General features: G+C 36.0%; 1 protein-coding gene across 3 annotated transcripts in view; it reads right to left on the minus strand.

Moving 5' to 3' along the window:
- Positions 1-22,586, minus strand: part of PRKG1 (protein kinase cGMP-dependent 1) — a 1,344,779-nt gene that overhangs the window by 383,466 nt on the left and 938,727 nt on the right. For all 3 annotated transcript variants that reach the window (XM_017536379.2, XM_017536378.2, XM_017536380.2), the window contains one exon: positions 11,786-11,849. In XM_017536379.2, the coding sequence (XP_017391868.1) occupies positions 11,786-11,849 (64 nt within the window). The remainder of the gene's footprint in view (positions 1-11,785; positions 11,850-22,586) is intronic.

The raw sequence follows: 22,586 nt of genomic DNA on the forward strand, positions 1-22,586 counted from the left end.
GCAATGTAAACTGATTTGCACCAAGTCAAAGAAAAAAAAATCTGCAGAATGGTATTGCACAGCAGGTCTATTTACCAGACAGATCATGTTACCTTTATTAAAATAATAATTTTTAGGTGTAAGTAATAAAAAAGAATGGTAGCTCTTCCCAGAGAGCTAAGAGGAGCTCACAGCATCTCATAATAAGTGAGGGAACACGTAGAGCAGGAGGCAAAGAGAACATCCCTTCTCACAACAACTGCCATCTCCCTAAAGCTTTGGCTGATCACAGTTTGTTCCTCATTAACATTGACTCACTTCTGATGGGTGCTCATTACTAAAATACTGCCGGCCCTGGTTCAGAGCCTTATCTACCTGGAAACAGACTTATACCCACTGGCCTGAGGAACTGTATGATTCCTTTTCCACAGGGAAGCAGTAAGTTGCCCTTGCTATGGATTCAGAAAAATACTCTGCAGTCAAAGGTCTTGACGGGGCCTGGAACTGAATACCCACATTGCCCCCTGTACCAAGTCATTTGATAACTCTCTCTAGCATAGACAAGCTTTGTATTCTGTGGCTAAAACTGAAAGCCCAACTGTTTTTCTTATCTTTAGCCTCTTACTTGTAAGCAAGAGTGGGCTTCTACTCTTCATTGATTTATGTCTTAGATGCCAACTGCATACAAACCCCTGAACTAGGTTTTTTGGCAGCTACCAATATGTCTTAGATAAAGAAAAAAAGAAGTTGAAAATCTTGGGTCACTTTTAGTCAGGGCAATTTATCTAATTCAGCCCAGCGTTCATCGCTTGTCCCTATAAAAGGAATTCAGAGCTCATCATGATCTGCTCAGATGCTATCAAATGGCATTTTGTAGGCAGATTTCACACACATGCTGAAGGCAGGCCACTAACTTACAGTTTCACACAAATCCACGATTTGTTTACAAACCCCATAAATGAGAGCAAATCACACAAATACCAAGCAGGTTTGTGTATTCCTACACAGCAACCATTTCGAACACTTTCCGTGAATGTTTTCTAGAAAGCTGATTTATTGCAGATTGGTTTCCTATTTGCAGAGCACATACATTTTAATGAATCACAAGCAGCATGGAGCAAAGCATGCATATTCTGGCAATAAAATGACTAGAAAGGCTTTGTTTCGGGTCTTGTAGAATGCATAAAATGGATCCCTGTCACAACAAATTTAAAACGCTGACTGAAAAAAACCTAATTACTCCCAGAAAAAAAAAATCAAGTCAATATTTTCAGAAGGAAGCACCACCTATTTATAAGAAAGAGTCAAGGGTGGGAGAATTTTTTTTTCATTCATTCCACAAATTTTCAAGATACAATATAGTACTCAAAGGTACTGATTCCAGTGTCAGATTGCCTAGGGTAAAATACCTCCCCATTTAATCTGCCGTGTTATCTGAGGTCCAGTTCTCCCACTTGTACATTGGGACTAGGAGTAATAATAATAACAGCATTATTGCTATTACTCAGATGGGATTAGACAGATGGCCTTAGACTGGCACAGAGTTTGCATCAATAAGTGGAAGGTATTACTGTTGTCTTAATCAAATGCTAATAGGAACCCAGTGAAAGGAATAAAGTTTTGCTTTCAAGAAATTTATATCTTAAATTATGTCACTTAACTAGAGACCCATTTAAAGCAATGCATAAGCATTTTTTTTCTATATAATGTTGGCTAAATTGACTTAGGAAATATGGGAGAGGAACTTCTCTATAGGGAGAGAAATAAAAATAATTGAGGCTTAGAACTAGGAAGATCTTTGTTGAGAATGAAAGATGAGAATCTCAGACAGATGCTAAAAAGTTAATATTGTTCAATCACTAAATCAATGCGTATATCTACAACATCCCTACCAAATATCTTTTAGATGGCCACTTTTAAAACATGTATTATTTTTGTTAATAATTAAAATTTTATACTATACTTTGGCGCCATGATATGCGTATGGCTGTCAAGTCAAATGACATACCCAAGAACACATTCTTCTGATAAGCCCCAAACTTTCCTTCATTGAAATTATCACAAATGAAATCGAAGTCCATATGAACTTTTTAAAAACAGTTTTAGTGAAATAAAGTTCACATATTATAAAATTTACTCATATAAAGAGTCAATTCAATGGTTTTAGTATATTCAGCATTGCACAACCATTGTCAGCATCTAATTTTGGATTTTTTCTTTAAAAAAGTTATGTTTGAAAGTAAAATAGAAACAGTTCTATGGGGTAGGTGTTATTACTATGTTTTTTAAAAAAAATTTCTAAAAAGAAATCCCCACTTTTAATAGTCATTCACCTTCTCCACTGGCCTCCCCCAGCCTGGCAAGCACTAATCTACTTTCTTTATATACAGATTTGTCTGTTTTGTATACTTCATATAAATGAAATCATACAATATGTGGCATTTTACTTTCATTTTTAGTTAACATAATGCTTTCAAAGTCATCCATGTTGTAACATGTATCAAGTCCTTTTAAAGTCAAGTAAGATTTTATTGTATAAATATACCACATTCTATTTATACATCCATCAGCTGATGACCATTTTGGTTGTTTGTACTTTTTGAATGTCATGAATTCACCAACCTTTGTGTATAAGTTTTTGTACGGACATGTCTTTCCAATTCTCTTGGGTATACACCTAGGAGTGAAATTGCTAGGTTACACAGTTATAAAAAAGGGGTCCTAATCCAGACCCTAAGTGAGGGTTCTTGGATATCACACAAGAAAGAATTCAGGGCAAGTCCACAGAGTAAAGTGAAAGCAAGTTTATTAGGAAAGTAAAGGAATAGGGTGGCTACTCCACAGTCAGAGCAGCCCCAAGGGCTGCTGGTTGCCCATATTAATGGTTATTTCTTGATTATATGTTAAGCAAGGCATCGATTATTCATGCCTCCCCTTTTTAGACCATTTAGGGTAACTTCTTGATGTTGCCAGGGCATTTGTAAACTGTCATGGTGCTGGTGAAAGTACAGCAGTGAGGACAACTAAAGGTCACTCTGGTCACCATTTTTTTTGGTGGGTTTTGGCTGGCTTGTTTACTGCAACCTGTTTTATTAGCAAGGTCTTTATGACCTGTATCTTGTGCTGACCTCCTATCTTATTCTGTGACTTAGAATGCCTCAATTTTCTGGAAATGCAGCCCAGCACGTTTTAGTCTCATTTTACCCAGCCTCTATTTAAGATGGAGTTCGTCTGGTTCATACACCTCTGACAATACAGTAACCCCATGTTTAACATTTTGAAGAGTTGCCAAACTATTTTCCAAAGAAGGCATACCATTTTACAATCTCACCAGGTATGTGTGAAGGTTCTAATTTCTCTACATCCTTGCCAGTATCTGTTATTGTCTGTTATTTTTTATTCTAATCATTATGGTGGGTGTGAAGTAGTATGTTAACCATGATTTTGACTTGCATTTCCCTAATGACTAATGATGTTAAGAAACTTTTTGTGTCCTTATAGGACTTTTGTATATCTTCTTTGGGGAAAGGTCTATTCAAGTCCTTTGCTCATCTTATTAATTATTCATCTTTTTATTATTAAGTTGTGTTTTGTAAAAATTATGTATTCAAGTCTCTTATAACACATATAATTAGCAAATATTTTCTCTCATTACCTATTTGCTTTGTAAATAAGATGTGGAGATATTCATACTGAACTGAGGGTTTTGTCTTTACTTTTCAAGCTCTCCTTTTTACCCTCCCCATTTTCTATACTAATACACACACACACACGCACACACACACCTTCCACCTCATTCTCCCACAAAAGCAGAAAAGGGACGACACAAGTGAAATGAGGGAGAATAAAAGAGGCAGTTAAGTTTCCAACTTCAGAGTATGTTACGCCAAAGGAATTGAGAAAGAACAGGAACTTGAAATCTCTTCCAGCTAGGCTTTGAATAGCAAGAGCCAAACCTGAAGGAAGGGAAGAAAAAGTTTATTTACAAACAAAAGATTTCAAAGAGAACTAATAATGTTGTCATCTACCTTATCAATGTCTTTCCTGAAGAGTCTAGGCCTATTTAGAATGATAAAAGAGAGAGCTTCCCAGCACTCCAATAACTCCACCTAAGGCAGGACTTCTCTCTGTATTACTCACAATTGGAGAGAATGCAAACGAGTCTGGAATGAGGACAACACAAGACAGTAAAACAGCAACAGCTGCACAGCCAAAACAACTAAATATTTAATCAGCCTGCTGGACCTGGCAGCAAGTGAGAGTAAGTTAGTTACATCAACCTCTTTTTCCCAAGAGGGTCCCTGGAATGTATAATCTAATATGTGCTTCCTACAGTATCATTAAGCAAGGGTGAGTTGACATCTGTTTTCTCTCTTTGACTATTTTTTGTCCTTTTTAAAAACTTATAATGTCCCAATTAATAATTTGATAAGTAAGAAGCATTACTTGTCTAAGATCTTATCAGTGTCATATAAGTATAAATATCCAGGGACACTAATCACAGCAACTCATAAGTTAGGCTGAAATGTTTCCCAGATCCAATCATGTAAAATTGCAGGATCAAAGGTGGAGAATTCTTAAAAAGTTAGTGAAACAGAAGTCTTTTATTCCAAGAAAATCTCATCAAATGTTTTCATGGGGAAATCTGACATGAAACTGACTTTAATGCAAGCGAAGAAGTGGTTCTGATATACTTTGTTTTCTACCTAAAAATCAGGAGATCTAAACATAGCATCCATGTCCTGCTTCTCTTCACATCGATAAAGGAATAGTGCTCACACCAGCTGGTAAAAAGTGAATTTGTTGACGTAATATGGCTCTCCAATTTGGTGTTTTCAATAAAGTTCAGTTTTCCTCAAGGTATCTAGACTTTTACTCTCCCAGTTATGAATGTATAATCTCTGATTCCAATAGATCTTTAATTACTTTTTGTGACATATTAGGTTAATCTTTGCTACTTTTCTCTGTGAAAAAAAGATTGTATTTGCCGCTGTAAGTATGTCATCATAATCCTAACATTTAGATAAATACTAGCTAATTTTTTTTCACTGACATTTCTCCATTGTGATTGGGTAGGCAATAATTGAAGGGAACTATTTCCTAGCTGGAGATTAGTTAGGGGTTCTTCAATCCATTTGAAAAATGTAATTCATGTATAGAGATTTATCTTAGTATACATAAGAGAAGAAAGAAAATGAGTTAGCTTGTTATAGTAAGAAAGAGGAGATTGGATCCGATTTTATAATTTCATGATTTTTTCCTTTTGCCCCAGGTACTTCCTAGACTCTCAGAATAGACTCAAATACATTCAATTAATTCAAATACATATTTTCACAGTACTATATGGAATAGTACAGAGATTAATGCAACCAGTTTATAAAGTCAGAGTTTTCTGTTCCATACTTGCACCTAAAACTTCTATTTTACAAAATAAAAATGGCTACTCTAGCAAAATAAATCTGAGTTCTAAAATAATCTCTAACATTTATTGTCTCAATTTGAGTCAAATATGGGATAAGTAGAGTACACTGTAGTGACAATAACAGTGAACACTTAGAGAGTCAAGTAAATTACTTGAACAGGTCTTTCAAAACACAGCCTAGGATTGAGATTACTGTGTTTGGTCTGAATAGGTTTTTACCAAGAAACTCTTTATATCTGTAAGTATACATAACTTTTCAAAGGGACTAGAGAAAACTTTTGTTCTTGAAAAAGGAGTGAGAGATTCACTATACAAAGGAAATTGTTCTAGTATGTTATACAAAGAGAAAAACATACAATAAATTACTACATGTCTCACTTATAAATGACAGCTAAACACTGAGTGCACGTGGACATAAAAATGAGAACAATAGGCACTGTGGACTACTAGAAGGGCTAGGGGGTGGGGGTTGAAAAAGTACTTTTTGGATACTTAAACTAACTACCTGGATGACGAGATCCATACCCCAAATCTCAGCATCACGTAATATCCTCATGTAACAAGCCTGTACATGTATGCCTGTATCTGAAATAGAAGTTAGGTGGGTGAGGTGGCTCACGCCTAGAATCCCAGCGCTTTGGGAGGCCAAGTCGGGCAGATCACCTGAGGTCAGGAGTTCAAGCCTGGCCAACACGGTGAAACCCTGTGTCTACTAAAAATACAAAAATTAGGCAGGTATCAAGGCATACTCCAATAATCCTAGCTATTTGAGAGGCTGAGGCACAAAAATTGTTTGAAACTGGGAGACGAAGATTGCAGTGAGCAGTGAGCTGAGATCACACCACTGCACTCCAGCCTAGGCAACAGAGTGAGACTTAGTCTCAAAAGGATAATAATAATAAAATAAAATAGAAGTTGAATTTTTTTAAGAATAATAATGCCAATGAACAAATAAAAAGCATAAAGAGATGCATTTCTGTACTTTAATCTCGTGGGGAGAAACTCACAAGTAGGTATATTTATGCTAGAAATTTCAGAAGGGGGTGTGTGGGGATTGGGGTGGGCAATGGCAGAAATCACTCCTAAAGCCTTTAATTTTAATTTTTTCATTTTCAGAACAGGATTCCCCAGTGTTGTACCCTTGCCTTCTTGTCACATTTATCTATCCAAATCACTTTCAATATCATTATGTTCAATGCTCTATCTGGTTATACTTTATTTCTCTCAGTCTCTGTCTTTCTATACTTACTTTTAAATTTTTTTCTCTTATGCTGCAAGTATGGTTTCACAATTAATATTCAGAATGAATAGTTGATAAGAAATAAGTCCACACGCAAGCCATTCACCTTCACCTGAGTTATTCTGCAGTAGCCCTCTAACTGGCCTGTCCCTCAGTAATCCATTCTTCTCACGATAGTCAGAGAGATGTTATTAAAACATAACTCAGATTATGTCACTGTCTCTTTACTACTTACAACCTAAAAATCTCCCCATTACATTTAGAATAAAAACCAGATTCTTCATCATGACCGACAGAACCCTATGCAACTTGGTCCTGCTTAATTTTCTGTAGCCTCCTCTCACCTCACTACCACCATCCACAAATATTCCTTCTGTTCCTTAAGGACAGCAACCTCATTCCTACTTTAAAATGGTGTGCCTGCTCTTTCCTCTGCCAGAAGCACATGGCTCCCCATACGTTCACTTAGATCTTGGCTTAAATATCACCTCCTCAGAGAGTTCTTCCCTTAGTAACTACAGAAGTAGGCTTCTCACTTGACATTATTCTCCTTCCTTCCTTATCATAGTATCCTTCATTCAAACACATGCTATGGGAGAGCAGAGCCCTGAATCTCCAGGGCCTGAAACAATTCCTGGCAAAGGGCAGGTGTGCCATAAATACTTGGCAGACAGACAAAGCTGTAAACTTCTTTGATGAAGGCTATAATGGTATTGCTTTCCTTTCAAAATAATCTGGGGTTCTTTCATCTTGTGGCTATTTGTAGAATGACAGCTCAATTATTATGCAAGCACATTTCCCCTTAATGTTATGTGACTTCGGTATTGCTTCTGCTCTTCCAAATTTGCTTCACTTTATCTGATACATAATTTAGTTTCTCATTGTGCCTGTTTAACTTGAGTTAAATACTTTGTTTGTACTGGATACTATATTTACATGTCTAGTTTGTGTTTTGTGTATTTACTTCATTTTTACGTCCTGAAAACAAATATATGAGTACTTAATCATCTGCTTCCATTTTAATTCAGCATTGATATGGACTGTACCATGGCTCACACAATCCAAACATAAATTAAGGCATCTTCTGATTAGAAAATCTGACATAAAATACTAAAATATTTATTTCTTTGGTCAGAATTATTTATAGAGCTATGGCTTTTGTTACACAAAATAACAAATACTTTCACAGCTGTGGAAAAGAAAGACAATGATTAAAGAATTTCATGGGGTCTTTGTTTTGTTGTTTTTTTTTTTTTTTTTTTTTTTTTTTTTTGTGTTGTTTTGGTTTTTTTTTTTTTTTTTTTTTTTTTTTTTTAGGAGGTTGATTGGGGCTAATAAATTTGTGCTTTAGTTCGATTTAAAACCAACAACACACAGTGGCACCAGAGAGATCTTCAGTGTATTCAATAAAAAAAAAGCAAAAGGCAAAAGACCAACTGGGAAAAGTAGTTTTATATTTACAGAGGTTACAGGTCAGCACATTCAGACAGAAATACAGCCAGTAACTTTTCTCATAAATTTTTCATACTTGAACATAAGAGTCAAATGTGACAATGTGCTGCTTCACTTTATTTTCACATAGATGAAGGAGACCAGTAAGTCACAGCAAAGCTGGCTTCAATAAGCCACCAGCTAAGAATCTGTATATGTATCACAGAATTACTGGTATAGTCAGTACCTAGAGACAAAAGCCTTTTCACTCTCTTTCCAATTTATCCCTTTTTATAACCCTACTCCAGAAATTCTTTAACGTCATGAGACTAAAAGTCACTGATCCTACCACCTCTCACTGACTACTGCCCATCTGGTGCTCCTCTCCTCCTTGCCCTGTTTAAATTCCAAGGTCAATCACTGCAATCACTCTCCATATGCACACTCAAACTCCCCATTCCCTCTATCAACCACCCATCTGCTCTAGGCAAAATAACAATCTTGGGTAAATTCAATTCTATACCTACCTGGAAAGTGAATCCAGGCAAATGAACGAGGCTAAAAAACGGACATTTAATCAAGTGTTCTCGTGTCCAAGAGGGCTTAATATTCTCCTCAGTTTGACTAAACTTTTGACTAAACTTTAGTTCAGTCAGCTTCCTGACTCAAAGCTACTGATTTCCCTTTACTTAGAGCACTTATTTTTAAAAACTTTCAACTGAAAATTCTTAATCTGCCTCTTTGAGATAGAAATCTTCTCCCAGCTAACTTCACAACCCAGGGATGTCTTTCTCAAAGACCCTAGAGCCAGCCCTTTGAACTGCAATCTTAGAAGGAGACAGGTTCCTTTTCCCTCAGTCTCTTGGGAGGATGGGACCCTAACTTCCATAAGAGATGAATAGCAAACACAGATGGCCTAATCTTAATGAACAACTGCCTCCCTCCTAGAGTTCCCTCACTGGAGTTCAGCTACAGGACTTTCCAGTAGCTCACCCTAGTGCTTAAAAGCTATTCTACCTTTTGTTCCATGGAGTTGAATCTCCCTCCCCTATTGCAATAGTCTTGAAAAACACTTCATTGCCTGTTTAACTTAGGTTTGGGATTTCTAACATCAAGCGGGGCCTTAATGATGCCTAGCAATCATACTAAGTTTCCATAGTTCATTTACTTTTCCATTTTTCTCATACCTTCCTTCTCAAACCATTTGTACCTCTACCTCATCCCCAGTCTCATTTGATCACCTTGCTTTCTGTATCACTATGAAAATAGAATACATCAGAACAGGCTTTCCACAGCTCCAGCCACTACATCAATCCACCTATCTGCAAGTGCATCCAGATTGTCTACCTTCCCTGTTTCTAGAGGCACTAGAGTGCCTATGCTTCTGTGCTTACTCAAGGGGCTATATATGCAAACTTCTCTGTCTCCTGCTTCAATAATATTTTCTGTGTTTCTCTCAACCTGACTTTCCCTTTCCTACCTGCTAACCCCATTTCTCTCCTTATCTTTTCACTTAAATTAAAATCCAAGTTTTGCTGACTCTTCTCTCAGCTATTTTCTCCTCTTGGATTATAACATGAAAATGTTCCTGATTTTCCTCCTACTTCCATAGGCTTTTCTGGTTCCTCTTCATTCCTCAGTCTCTTAAAGTAGAAATGTGAAGAATCAGTCAAGGCTTTACTCTATGGCTTCCTCTTCATTCATTCATTCATTCCCTTTTATTCCTATAGATCTCCCTTCCCTTTTCTGTTATAGGCCACTGTTCACATGTATCCCATTTTCCATATTTTGTTTGTCATGAGTCTCAGCAAAATGTATTTTTGTGCTCATATATTTTCATATATGTAAATGATGTTTTAATAACTGTCTCTTGTTTGTTTTAAGCTTTTCTCTCAGCATGATGTTTTTGAAATCCATTCATGGTTTTATAATAATTGTTGGGTGCTCCCTGCTTCAGGGTTCTGCCTTGTATTCATCTGCATTTGGTTCCACAGAATGATATTCAGATAGCCAACAGCTCCCTCCACACAAAAAATGCTACAACAAACCATCTACCTGCCAAAGATCTCTAAGCTTCCAATTTTATCCCATCCTCTCTCCCTGAGCTTCTTAGCTCTCCACCTCAATGTACTGCTCTTCCAGTCTTCTTCATGTTAATTAATAACAACTCCAGCTGGGCACTGTGGCTCATGCCTGTAATCTCAGCACTTTGGAAGGCTGAGGAGGGTGGATCATGAGGTCAGGAGATGGAGACCATACTGGCCAACATGGTGAAACCCTATCTCTACTAAAACTACAAAAATTAGCTGGACATGGTGGCATGCACCTGTAATCCCAGCTACTTGGGGCAGGAGAATTGCTTGAACCTGGGAGGCAGAGGTTGCAGTGAGCCAAGATCCAGCCACTGCACTCCAGCCTGGTGACAGAGCAAGACTCCAACTCAAAGTAAATAAACAAAAAATAACAACTTCATCCTTCTAGTTATTTACAGCAGAAACCTCAGGGTTTCTCCTTGATTCCTCTCATTCTTTCATTTTACAAGTTCACTGCAATAGTAAAGCTTTTCAGCTTTACCTTCAAAATGTAGTCACAATCTGACTATTTTTCAATCTCCTTCTCCCATGGTGAACAAAGTCACCATTATTACTCCCTGGATTATTGCGGCAGCCTCTTTATTTTTTTTAACACAGCAGCCACACAATTTTGTTAAAAATCTAAGTCAAATAATTTCATTGCTCTGCTTAGAGCCATCCAATGGCTTCTATCTCACTCTAAGTAAAAGTAAATTAATTTCCATGTCCTAAGTGGCCTTCCATTACTTGCTTGCTCCTATAGTACTCTAGACACACCTTTTTCTGACCTCATCCTCCAATTCTGCCATGATGACCTCCCCATACACTATTCCTGTATGACACTTACTTCTGTTAATCTTGCTATTGTCAATTCATTCCAAAAGACTTAGACTTGAAACTTAAGAGAAAAAGTTTGAGCTTTCCCACATTACCAATGCATCTCTATTTCCTCAGCAAACAGGAAAAGGTAATTTTTTAATCTTTTCAAACTGAAACAAAACTTCCATGCCCAATACCTTTAGGAGAACAACTTTAGACTACATTCCGTATAAAGCTCGTCAGTTTGAATGGAAAAACTTCCTCCTGCTGCTGCTGTTATGAAGTCCCGTATGCAGAATAGACCAATGTGCATTGTTTCTCCTCTTTCTCAAAACTATCGCTTTATAGGTTCAGAGAAAAACAACTAAAAGTGATATTTTACTTTCAAGCATAAAATTATTTGTATCAAATATGCTTATATGGTAATGAAATATGTACCCAACTACTAATTCCTGTTGCAAATTTGCTAATCTGAAGCTTCAGAGTGGCAATAACTATAATTTTACTGTACACTAGTTAAAATAAGAGAAATATGCCAATTCCTATTCTTGTAAATCAAAGTAACATGGTATTTACCACAACAAAAAGTTTGTCTCACTCTGTAATTAGGCTGATTTGCACATTTCTGTGTATAAATGCCAGACGTGCTAAGCTGCTTTCTATATGAAGTCAAATATATAGCTCATCCCAGAACTTAAAAAAAAAAAAAAAAAAACTTTAAATGTCTTTGCAGTTTGTGATTTCTCATTGGACAGCTATGAAAGAAGCCAGCCAAGCAGCCTGGGTCCCATCTCAAAAAGTTCAAAGACTAAAAACAATTACCTCTTCAAGGACATCAGCGAGCTTGCTAAGGATCTCTTCAGGAAGGCTCTGGAACGTTGGAACGCTGAAAAACAAAACAGAATAATGCTAAACACATGAATAGTAACTTACTTTCATAAGTAATTAAAATGACCATTAATCTAAATTAAAATACAAAACTATTTTATGACCAAATATCTGCAAAGGAAAAAAATACATTAGCTACACAACCTAAAAAAAAAAAAAAAGAAAAGCTGCCAATGAAGATCAAAGCAATCATTTAAGCATGGCTTGAGGTCTAATAGGGAAAAGGCATGGAGTATGGAAAAAAAACTTAGAGGTTGGACAGACTGAGTCCAAACCACTGTTATATTTACCCATGTGACCATGGATGTGTAAACCAAATAGAAAATTCTAAGCCCGCCAGTCAACTGATGGATGCCCCTCTTGGCCAAGGGCATTCCAAAGTCAACCTGAAAAACTACTTCAGGCCATGATGGGAAGGAAGGGATTGGACATGCCTCATTATACCCTCCTCCCTTTGGAATTCAGTCACACTTTCTAGAATTAACATTAAAACAGAAATCTTAAGACTGACAAAACAGACTCTTTATAGAAATAAGATACCAAACTCCAACCTGACTCTAGTATAGAATTACATGACAGATAGCATACCCTGAAAGAAATGGGAGTATTTTACCCCAAAATATATTCCTTTGACATATGTTCTCTCCTGCAGAGCTGTCTTTCTTTCCTGCAGAGCTGTCTCTTGTGGGGAAAATCTACATTCTATACAAAATCTCCTTTGTTTTCCAGGTCTTTTCCTAACCTAGGAGAGAATTAACTAAGAGTCTGGCATCTTTTTAGGTCTAATAAGAGTTCTGAAGCCTGCTACCTGGAGGCACATCTGCATAATAAGAACCTTCATCGCTGCAATCCCTTATCTAAATCCAGAAACTCCTTTATTGAGTCTGGGTTTTCAGCTAATAACTTAACTCATGCAACCAATTGCCAATCAGAAAATCTTCTAATCCACCTAGAAGCTCCCACTTTGAGTGTCCTGCCTTTCCAGGCCAAACCAATGTATACCTTATATGTACTGATGGATGTCTGCCTGTAACTTCTGCAACTTCTGTCCCCCTAAAATGTATAAAATCAAGCTGTAACCACTTTGGGCACATGTTTTCGGTCCTCAGATTTGGCTCAGAATAAATCTCTTGAAATATTTTACAGAGTTTGACTCTTTTGTTGATAGGTCCCTCAACTAACAATGAGGAGAAAACCACTCTCTCCTTTGTTAGTCTGCTGTCGCCAGATTCCTTCAAGCTCTATTTCCCTTTCCAGATCTCCCTCCATACACAAACCTTTCTCTAGGCTAACTCCTACTCATTATTCAAGACACAGGTTGATTGATGATGCATTCAGATCTTCAAGCATTCACTTAACAGAAAGCTTCCCACTCTCTCAACCCCTCTCCAGCTAGGTCAAGCTCTCCTATCATGAGCTCTTTAATCCCTTACTACAAGTATAATTAGATAACTAATTGGATATTTGGGTTTTTTTGTTTGTTTGTTTTTTGAGATGGCGTCTCACTCTGTCGCCAGGCTGGAGTGCAGTGGTGCAAACTCGGCCCACTGCAACCTCCACTTTCTGGGTTCAAGCGATTCTCCTGCCTCAGCCTTTTGAGTAGCTGGGACTACATGTGCATGCCACCACTCCCGGCTAATTTTTCTATTTTTAGTAGAGACAAGGTTTCACCACCTTGGCCAGAATGGTCTCAATCTTTTGACCCCGTGATCCACCCACACTGGCCTCCCAAAGTGATGCGATTACAGGCGTGAGCCACTGTGCCTGGCCTGGATATTTGTTATTGCATGTCTTCTCTGCTAGAATTAAAAACCCACACAAATAAAGAACTATATCTGTCTTTTTCAGACCCCTGTATTTTCAGCTATTTATAAATAACAAATGTAGTTATGAAAGCACGGAATTGTGAATGCTTCAAAGGACAGTGATTAGATCTGAAAGGTAGAACAAGGATCCATACTCATAGTACTGTGACATTGAACAATGTTGTTCTCTTATTTCTCCCCATGAAACAACAAATAAAAATACTAAATGATGTCAAATGCACAAACCAACAAAACTTACTTTAAGTGAAATTATAATAACTTTAAATTTTAAAAAACAAAAGCTTATCAGCATATAATTCCTGAAATTTCACTGGAAAATCTTACTGGGATGTGGAACTATGGTCTTAATTAATCACAGCTTAATGTCTGATTGGAGAAGAGGCTATAACTGAGTGCATATATATGTGTATTCATTATATTTTACATATAGCATAATTTTAGCTTGCTTAGAATTATACAATAAAAGAAACAATAATATGCTCTTTTAGTAAAAGCATGAAAGTTTTTCTGTTAATTTGTCATTCTGATTTCCATTACTTAGGGTAAATCTTATTAATGAAATCCCAAGGTATTATGCAGAGGTGTAACAATTCACCCAGGACCATCTGTTGCACCAGATTTACTGCTATGGTCTGAGCCATGTGGGGTTTAATTTCCAGAAGGCAGTCTATTTCAGCAGCTGGATGGACCATATCACAGAAAGACAGAAGGAGATAGAGGAAGCTGTTTCTACAAGTTACATAGGTTGAAAAATTTAGTCCTTCCTTGTTGTTTTAATGAGCTATATTTCAGTTTCTTCTGAGATGAACAGAGTGCTTCTGTTCCATTAGACATTTGTGGAAAATACAAACTACAACTGAGGTTTTTCTCATTTTATTATAATTGGCTTCCTTCTTTAGACAAGCCTATTCGTATTACACTATGCCTCTTATTTTACTTTAGGCTCTGGCTATCCCTAGCCATACTACAGTATTTTCATTTCCATGAGAGTTCTTATGCACGAGAAGAAATTTACTAGACTATATAATGCATTAAGTAAAAACAAAAGCATCAGGTTTTAGGAGGGCATTTTAAATGTATAGTCTTTTACAATTTAAAATTCCTTTTTAAATGCCTCAAAACACTGAGCAGCATTTATTGCTATTAAAAATTAAGAATGATTTTTAAGAAGAAACACTCTAAAATATTACCAATTATAACTGAAGAACTTCTGTAATTCACAAAACAAAAATCATTTAACAGGAAAAATAAGTGCCTTCACTTTTATAAATTACTGTGAAAACACTTTTCTAGCCATCTTTAAGATCCTAAGATTTATATTCTTCAAATGCTAGATAAATTCTGTCTCATAATTAATTTGCTTTTTAAGAATGACTGGTCTACCAGTGGCTTACAAACTAAGAACAAAACTATCGAAAATGTTTATAGTTTGAAATTCTACCCATGAGATATATTAGTTTGGTTTTCTCTAATACATCAAAATACATCAATTTAGACTCCACTAAATTATATATATATAAAATAATTCAAAATAAAGTTGTCTATGCTTCAGAAAACTGAAGGCAAAATAATTGCAAGGACAAACATCCAGATAAAATATTTAAACATTAAAGGAGAATATTTTCAGTTATGTAAAAAAAATAATTTATTCTAAGAATTTACATGCTAATTATGAGTAATTCTTACAAACGCATTAAAATGTTTTGCTTCCCTAAGGACTTGCAACAGGCCTGAAGTTACAGAATGCACTAGAATGTAATATAATAGAGATGATTTAATGTGCGGTGCTTTTCCATTGGTTTTTCTAATTGAATGTAGCAAGGGCTTAGAATTTGTAATGATAATAAATGAAGAGATTTGAGTAGTTTCCATTTGCCAGGTACTGAGCTAAGGGTTTTATAGATAATATAAATTTCATTTTTATAACAACCTTATCAAATAGCCATTCTTATTGTCATCTATTTTATAGATAAGACAACTGAGACCTTGAAAGTCTGCCTGAGGTCATTCCACTCAGCACTGGTGAAGAAAAAATTAAAAATCCCCTCTGACGGTGGAGCTGATCGCTTACTCATGGAACTACATACTTTTCCTTTTTTTTTTTTTTTTTTTTTATAGACAGCAAAACTACGATCATGAGAAAGAACACTCACTTTTATCTGTTAAGTTTGCTGTCTTATATAGGTGTGATTTGAGGCACTGCCAAACAATTGGAATCGGAACATCAAAGATCACTGATCACCATAACAGATANTTTGAGACAGAGTCTCACGCCATCACCAGGCACCAGGCTGGAGTGCAGTGGCGACCTCAGCTCACTGCAACCTCCGCCTCCCAGGTTCAAGCAATTCTCCTGCCTCAGCCTCCGGATAAGCTGGGACTACAGGTGTGAGCCACCATGCCCAGCTAATTTTTTTGTATTTTTAGTAGAGATGGGGTTTCACCATGTTGGCCAGGATGGTCTTGATCTCTTGACTTCGTGATCCACCCGCCTCGGCCTCCCAAAATGCTGGGATTACAGGAGTGAACCACCACACCCGGCCACTTTTCAATGAATGTACTAAAAAAATACCTTTCAAAACAACACTTTATTATTTTAGACAGTGATTTGGAAATAAATAATATTAGTAACATTTGATTTAGTGACTTCATTTATTTCCAAACATTTTATTATAAAGAATGTCAAATAAATTGAAAGTCTGGAATAATAAAGGTCACCTCTATCCCCAACACATAGAATCACAGCTGTTAACATGTATCATTTTTTATTTATCTACTCTCAATCCATGTATTCTTCTATGTGTGTACATAGATTAATGAATATATAAACGTTTTTGGATGAAACATTTGAGAATAAGTTGCCAATATGAAACAATTTCAATAATTCAACATATGTATTCTAAAAATAAAAACATTCTCCTAAATAACCTTAATACCATTATCATACCTAACAAAATTAACTATAAATCTACAATCTCATCTAATATTTATTCCATATTCAAATATTACCTATTGTCTAAAAGTATCTTTATTAATTAGTTTTTCTTTTCAAATCAAGGCCAGTCAAAATCTGAGCACTGCTTTTGGCTATTATTCCTCTTTAGACTCATTTTATGACAATCCTCCTACCTGTGCCCATATGACATTGACATTTTGAAGAGATTAAGACAGCTGTATTAGTAGATGTCCCATTTTCTTAATTCATCTTAGTAATTTTATTTATGGTAAGCTATTGCATAAAGCAATAACGAGGAGGTGGAAAACCTAAGCACAAATAATTTTATTAAAGCATGTGTCAATAAAAACAAAACCTGGATACACATATAGAATAACATAATTACATGCAGCAGGAGTTCTCAAAGTGCGGTCTGGGAATCCAAGGATTTCCTGTGACCCTTTTATATGGGTCTTCAAATTTTAAAACTATTTCCATAAGTTAGGAGTTTGCTTTTTTCACTTATTCTCTCACATGTACATGGTAGAGTTCTCCAGAGATCACCTGACAGAATTATATTATCACTTTGATGACTAATGAAATACATATTTGTTTGTTCTTGGGTCTCCTAAAATTTTTAAGGTAACAGATCTATGATATGCATGCTTTTTACACAAATTAGTATGCTATTAGGACTTTTACTGTGCTCTTACTAGTCATTACACCTGCTATAATCTCTGTAACCTTACTGTCATCATCCAATAGATCATTCTTTGGAAATCCTGAAGTTTTCTGTTTTCCTGAGTAGAAAAATACCAAATAAACAAATTTGGATACTTTATTTTTCAATAACAGTTTTACATATTTTTAAAACATAACTTTTAAATTTTTATCTTATAATTTTAGAATTGTATAGTACTTATTAAGAAGTTAATAAAAGAAAGTTTGTTATGTTTTTCTTAAGAATAGATTACTTGCTTTGAAAGCAAATAATTAGATTATTACTAGCTAATTAGAAGACTCATATTCTCAGGTCACAGCAGTCAATCTCTAAGTCCAAAGAAACTTGAAAAATATAAAAATGCATAAAAATATCACATGTACTCCATAAATATGTGCAATTATTATGTATCAGTGAAATCTTTTGAAATGTCACATCAGAGAATTCCTGACTCATGAAAGAGAGAGAATCCAAAGAAACTTGGAAACACTGTAAATAAGAAATACAAATAAGATAAAAGCTATCTTTCTCTCATAGAATAGATAATAATTTCCCTTATTATGTTATACAACATTTTTGGAAAGATTATCATGCCAGTTAAGTTGTGACACCATTTTGAGACAAATCATTCAGACTTTAAAGAAAAAGAAATTGAGTTTTTAAAGTGTAGACATAATGCATTTTCTAAAGCCAAAAAGTATTTTCGATAGCTTTTCAACTTAAAACTGAAAATCAGTCAAGCATCTTACAGGTCAGTTACCATATTGGATTCACTAGAGAAGACCACACAATAATTAAGAGACAAATGAAACCCTGTAAAGTTGGCTTTGCCAAATGTGTGCTGGATGCAAAGTCCGTAAAAGAAATTATTGCACTGCCTCTTTCAAACGGTAAGTTACCTTGCTAGAATTAAAGACTTAGCTGCAAAACAAAGATTGAGTTCAGCTCCTGTCTGCACAATTGTACTTTTGCTTTACAAATGAATGAAGCTACAGACATGGCTGAATTTGCTGTTTTGTTTATATTCTTCTAGTACCAGAACAAACTAATCATCAAATTATCATGCACATGAATACATGGCAACAAACATAGTGGTAACTGTGCTACTCAGTGTTGAATAACTTTTTAAAAGATGGGCTTGAATAACTTTTAGACTCTTAAGGCTTATTCTGGAATGACTGTGTTAGCCACTTTTTTCATGGCACATCATTTTTTACTAGAAAATGATTTCAAAAATTATGGTTTCTGGCAGACTGTTCTTCAAAATGAGCAAAGTTAAGCCCATCACTTAAAGGGTAATAACAGACGATGGTTTTTGCCTGATAAAATTCAAACTTTCAACCAAAAATTAAAACTTCAGAAAACTTTTATCTGCCACTGTGAGCATAAAAGCTTTCTAACACCTGAAGACCTCTTCTGATAAGATCAGTAGTGATACACTGATATTAAGAAATATGATTTTTTAATATTGAGAACTTTGCATAACTCAGTGAACGAATAATTTCCAAATGACCAAAGCATGATGTTATAAAAAACACACATTGATAAATGACTCATTCAAATTAAAAGGTGGATCAATGGATTTTAATGTTGTATTAGAGTATGAAAAGTTTATTGTTATAGCTTCAGGTTCCATATTGCAACTAACCTTTAAGAAACTGCCTCTTGTTGGATGTTGATGAAGTATGAAATCACAAAAGATAATATTTCAAGATAATGTCCACATTATCTTGAAAGGCCATTAGCGTAAGCCTCCCTTTTGCTACTACATATATCTGTGAGGTTGTAGTTTCTTCATATATTTTAACCTAAACCACATAAATTCAATAGATTGAATGCAGAAGAAGATATGTATGTTGGTCTGTTCTTCATTGCTGTAATGGAATGCCTAAGGCTGGGTAATTTACAAAGAAATGGGGTTTCTTTGGTCTCATGGTTCTGCAGGCTGTACAAGAATGGTACCAGCACCTGCTTGGCTTTCGGTGAAGTCCTTGGGAAATTTCAAATATGGTGGAAGACAATAAACGATCAGGCACATTGCATGGTGACAGAGGGAGTGAGAGAGGTGCCAGGCTCTTTTAAACAATCAGCTCTCATGAGAATTAATAGAGTGAGAACTCACTCATCATCAAGGGCATGGCACTAACCCACTCATGAGGGATCTGCCCCATGATCCAACACCTCCCACTCAGCTCCACCTCCAACACTGGGGATCACATTTCAACATGAGATTTGGAGAGAGACACATATTCAAACCATATCAGTATGAGAATCCAGTCTTTTATCAAGTTAGATATTGAGAAATTTGTATAATTTTTCTTTTTTAAGACAGAGTCTCACTCTGTCACCCAAGCTGGAGTGCAGTGGTGGGATCTGGCCTCACTGCAACCCCTGCCTCCCAGGTTCAAGAAATTCTCCTGCCTCAGCCTCCTGAGTAGCTGGGATTATGGGTATGAGCCCAGTCAAATTTTTGTATTTTTAATAGAGATAGGGGTTTCACCATGTTGGCCAGGCTGGTCTTGAACTCCTGACTCGGTCATTTACCCTCCTCAGTCTCCCAAAGTGCTGAGATGTATAATTATAAACTTAAACTTGTTTTTATTTTTTGATTTGGGAAAATATAGCTATTTTAATTAAAAATAGACTTTATGTTACAATATAATATATTTATTATTGAGGTTTCCAAATGAATTAGTGAATAAATACTTTTCAAATATTTTCCTTTTTAATTGCAAATGCGTTAAATACTAACAGATATAACCAACCTAAGTTGAAGAATCACTGACATGATTATTAAAATTGATGTATTGATGAAAAATATGTAAAACATGGAATACCTACAAGATAATATTAGGAGAAGATACTAAAAGTTATATATACAATGGAATAATTACATTTTATAGAAACTCCTTACAATTGTGAATAGAGCTTTGCAGGAGAAAAATCAAAAGCTTAACAGAGATTGTATTAGGTGGAATGACTATTAGTCTTACATTTTCTCTCTCTCACTACTTCCTTATATTTTCAAACTTTCTATTTTGTAAATGTATTCTTATAACGCCAAAAATATGAAGTGTGCAATTATGGTTATAAGTAAATAAAATGTATCTGAATGGGCCTATTTAAAGAAAAAAATATTATTTCTTTTTCAGAGACAGAGTTTTGCTCTGTCACCAATGCTGTTGTGTACTGGTGTGATCATAACTCAGTGCAGACCATGGCTTTGATCTCCTGGGCTCCAGCAATGCTCCCACGTCAGCCTCCTGGGAGGTAGGACTACAGGTGTGTGCCACTAATTTTTTGAAGAGATAGGGTCTCGCCATGTTGCCCAGGCTGGTCTTGAACACCTGGTCTCAAGTGATCATCCCTCCTATGCCTCCCAAAGTGTTGGAGTTATAGGCATAAGCCACAATGCCTGGCCAAATTTTTTTTTGATATTGGAAAAACTTGTTTAATTAATTAATTAGTTTCTTCATCAAAACTTATTGAGTAACTATCATGAGCTAGAAACGGTTTTAGGCATTCAGGATGCATCAGTGCACCAAAGAAAGGATTTTAGCTGATTCACCAAAGAAATAGAAAATAAAGAGTAAACATAATAAATAATGCATATTATACCTATTTTTAATATACATCTATATCATAGAGTTACATTAGATAATGGTTACAAAATTTTACATGATTTAAAGTAGAAGAGGGTATCAGTTACTACAACTGAAAGGGGCAGGCTGAAAGATTAAACATGGTGACCAGGATGTCCTCACTTTGAAGGTAAGATCTGAGCAGAAACCTAAGACAGGTGATGGAGATAGCTAACTGGATTCTGGGGAAGAGCATCCGGATAGAACGAACAGAGTGAGCAAAGATTTTTAAGTGTCTGGTAGAATCCAGGAGCAGCAAAGAGATCAAAGTGCCTAGATTTCACTGAACTGGAAAAAAGAGGAAGATTAATAGACATCAAGAGGTAAGGGTGGGGGCAGGTCACAAAGGGACTTGTAGATCATTGTAAGAACTTGGCTCTAATCTGGGTGAAGTGTAGAGCGACTGAAGGATTTTGAGCCTAGGTGTGACATATCTCACTTACATATGAAAAACTTCTTCTGCCAGCTTTAGGGAGAATAAACTGTAAAGTGGTAAAAAGGGACCAGTTCAGATAAGAGTAGCTATTGCATGACAGAGGATGTAGGGCTGGACAGGGTAGAAGCAAAGGAGGAGGTGAGGAGCAGCTGGGCTCTGTTATATTTTGAAAGTAGAAGAAGCATGATTTCTTAGCAGGCTGAACGTGGAATAAAAGAGAATAGACAAGGATGGCCCCTTGTAGTTGAAAGAATCCTATAAAAACAATTTAATTTTAAAATATTGACCAAGCAAGTTATTTTCTAAATCAGTAGTAAAGGGTTTGATATTTTCGAAAGGTTACAGTTTTAAAATACAACCAAAAAATATCAGATATAGCCCATATTTATAAGCTAAAGCATCCGAATAAACAGAAATCTGCAAATAGTTCAACAACGTCCTCTACCTAGAGAGAAGCATACGGAATTATATTGATTATCTTTGGGTAGCATATGGAGAAGAGTAGCCTCTTGATTCTCTTATAAGAAATCAATTCTGCATCAAATTTAGTGCCACCACCATTGACTAGTATTGTTTATTTTTGTACCAGTGACTTCCTTACAGAATAAAAGAATAAAAGCAGAAATCTCTGACTTACTAAAAAAGTCAATCTGCATTGATGAAGGACTAAAGATCCTTAACCTTATAGCTACCTAATTATTCCCCTTAGCAAGCTTATCAGATACTTTCTGCATCAAATATACTTTTCTCCCTTAATTCAAAAATTTGACTTTTTTTTTTTTTTTTGAGATGGAGTTTCACTCTTGTTGCCCAGGCCAGAGTGCAATGGTGTGATCTTGGCTCACAACCTCGGCCTCTCGGTTTCAAGTGATTCTCCTACCTCAGCCTAGCGAATATCTGGGATTACAGGCATGTGCCACCATAACTGGATAATTTTTGCATTTTTAGTAAAGATGGGGTTTCACCATGTTGGCCAGGCTGGTCTTGAACTCCTGGCCTCAGGTGATCCACCCACCTTGGCCTCCCTAAATGGTGAGATTACAGGCGTGAGCCACTGTGCTCGGCCTGGTTGGGCATTTAACCTGGTTCAGTCTATTATGCAACTGTCTTATAACTGGTCTTTTTTATGTTAGTGTCTTGCCCCACATCTGACTTCAATCTACTTTATACATCACT

This window comes from Cebus imitator, unplaced genomic scaffold, assembly GCF_001604975.1.
Source record: "Cebus imitator isolate Cc_AM_T3 unplaced genomic scaffold, Cebus_imitator-1.0 Scaffold97, whole genome shotgun sequence".
NCBI classification, from domain to species: domain Eukaryota; kingdom Metazoa; phylum Chordata; class Mammalia; order Primates; family Cebidae; genus Cebus; species Cebus imitator.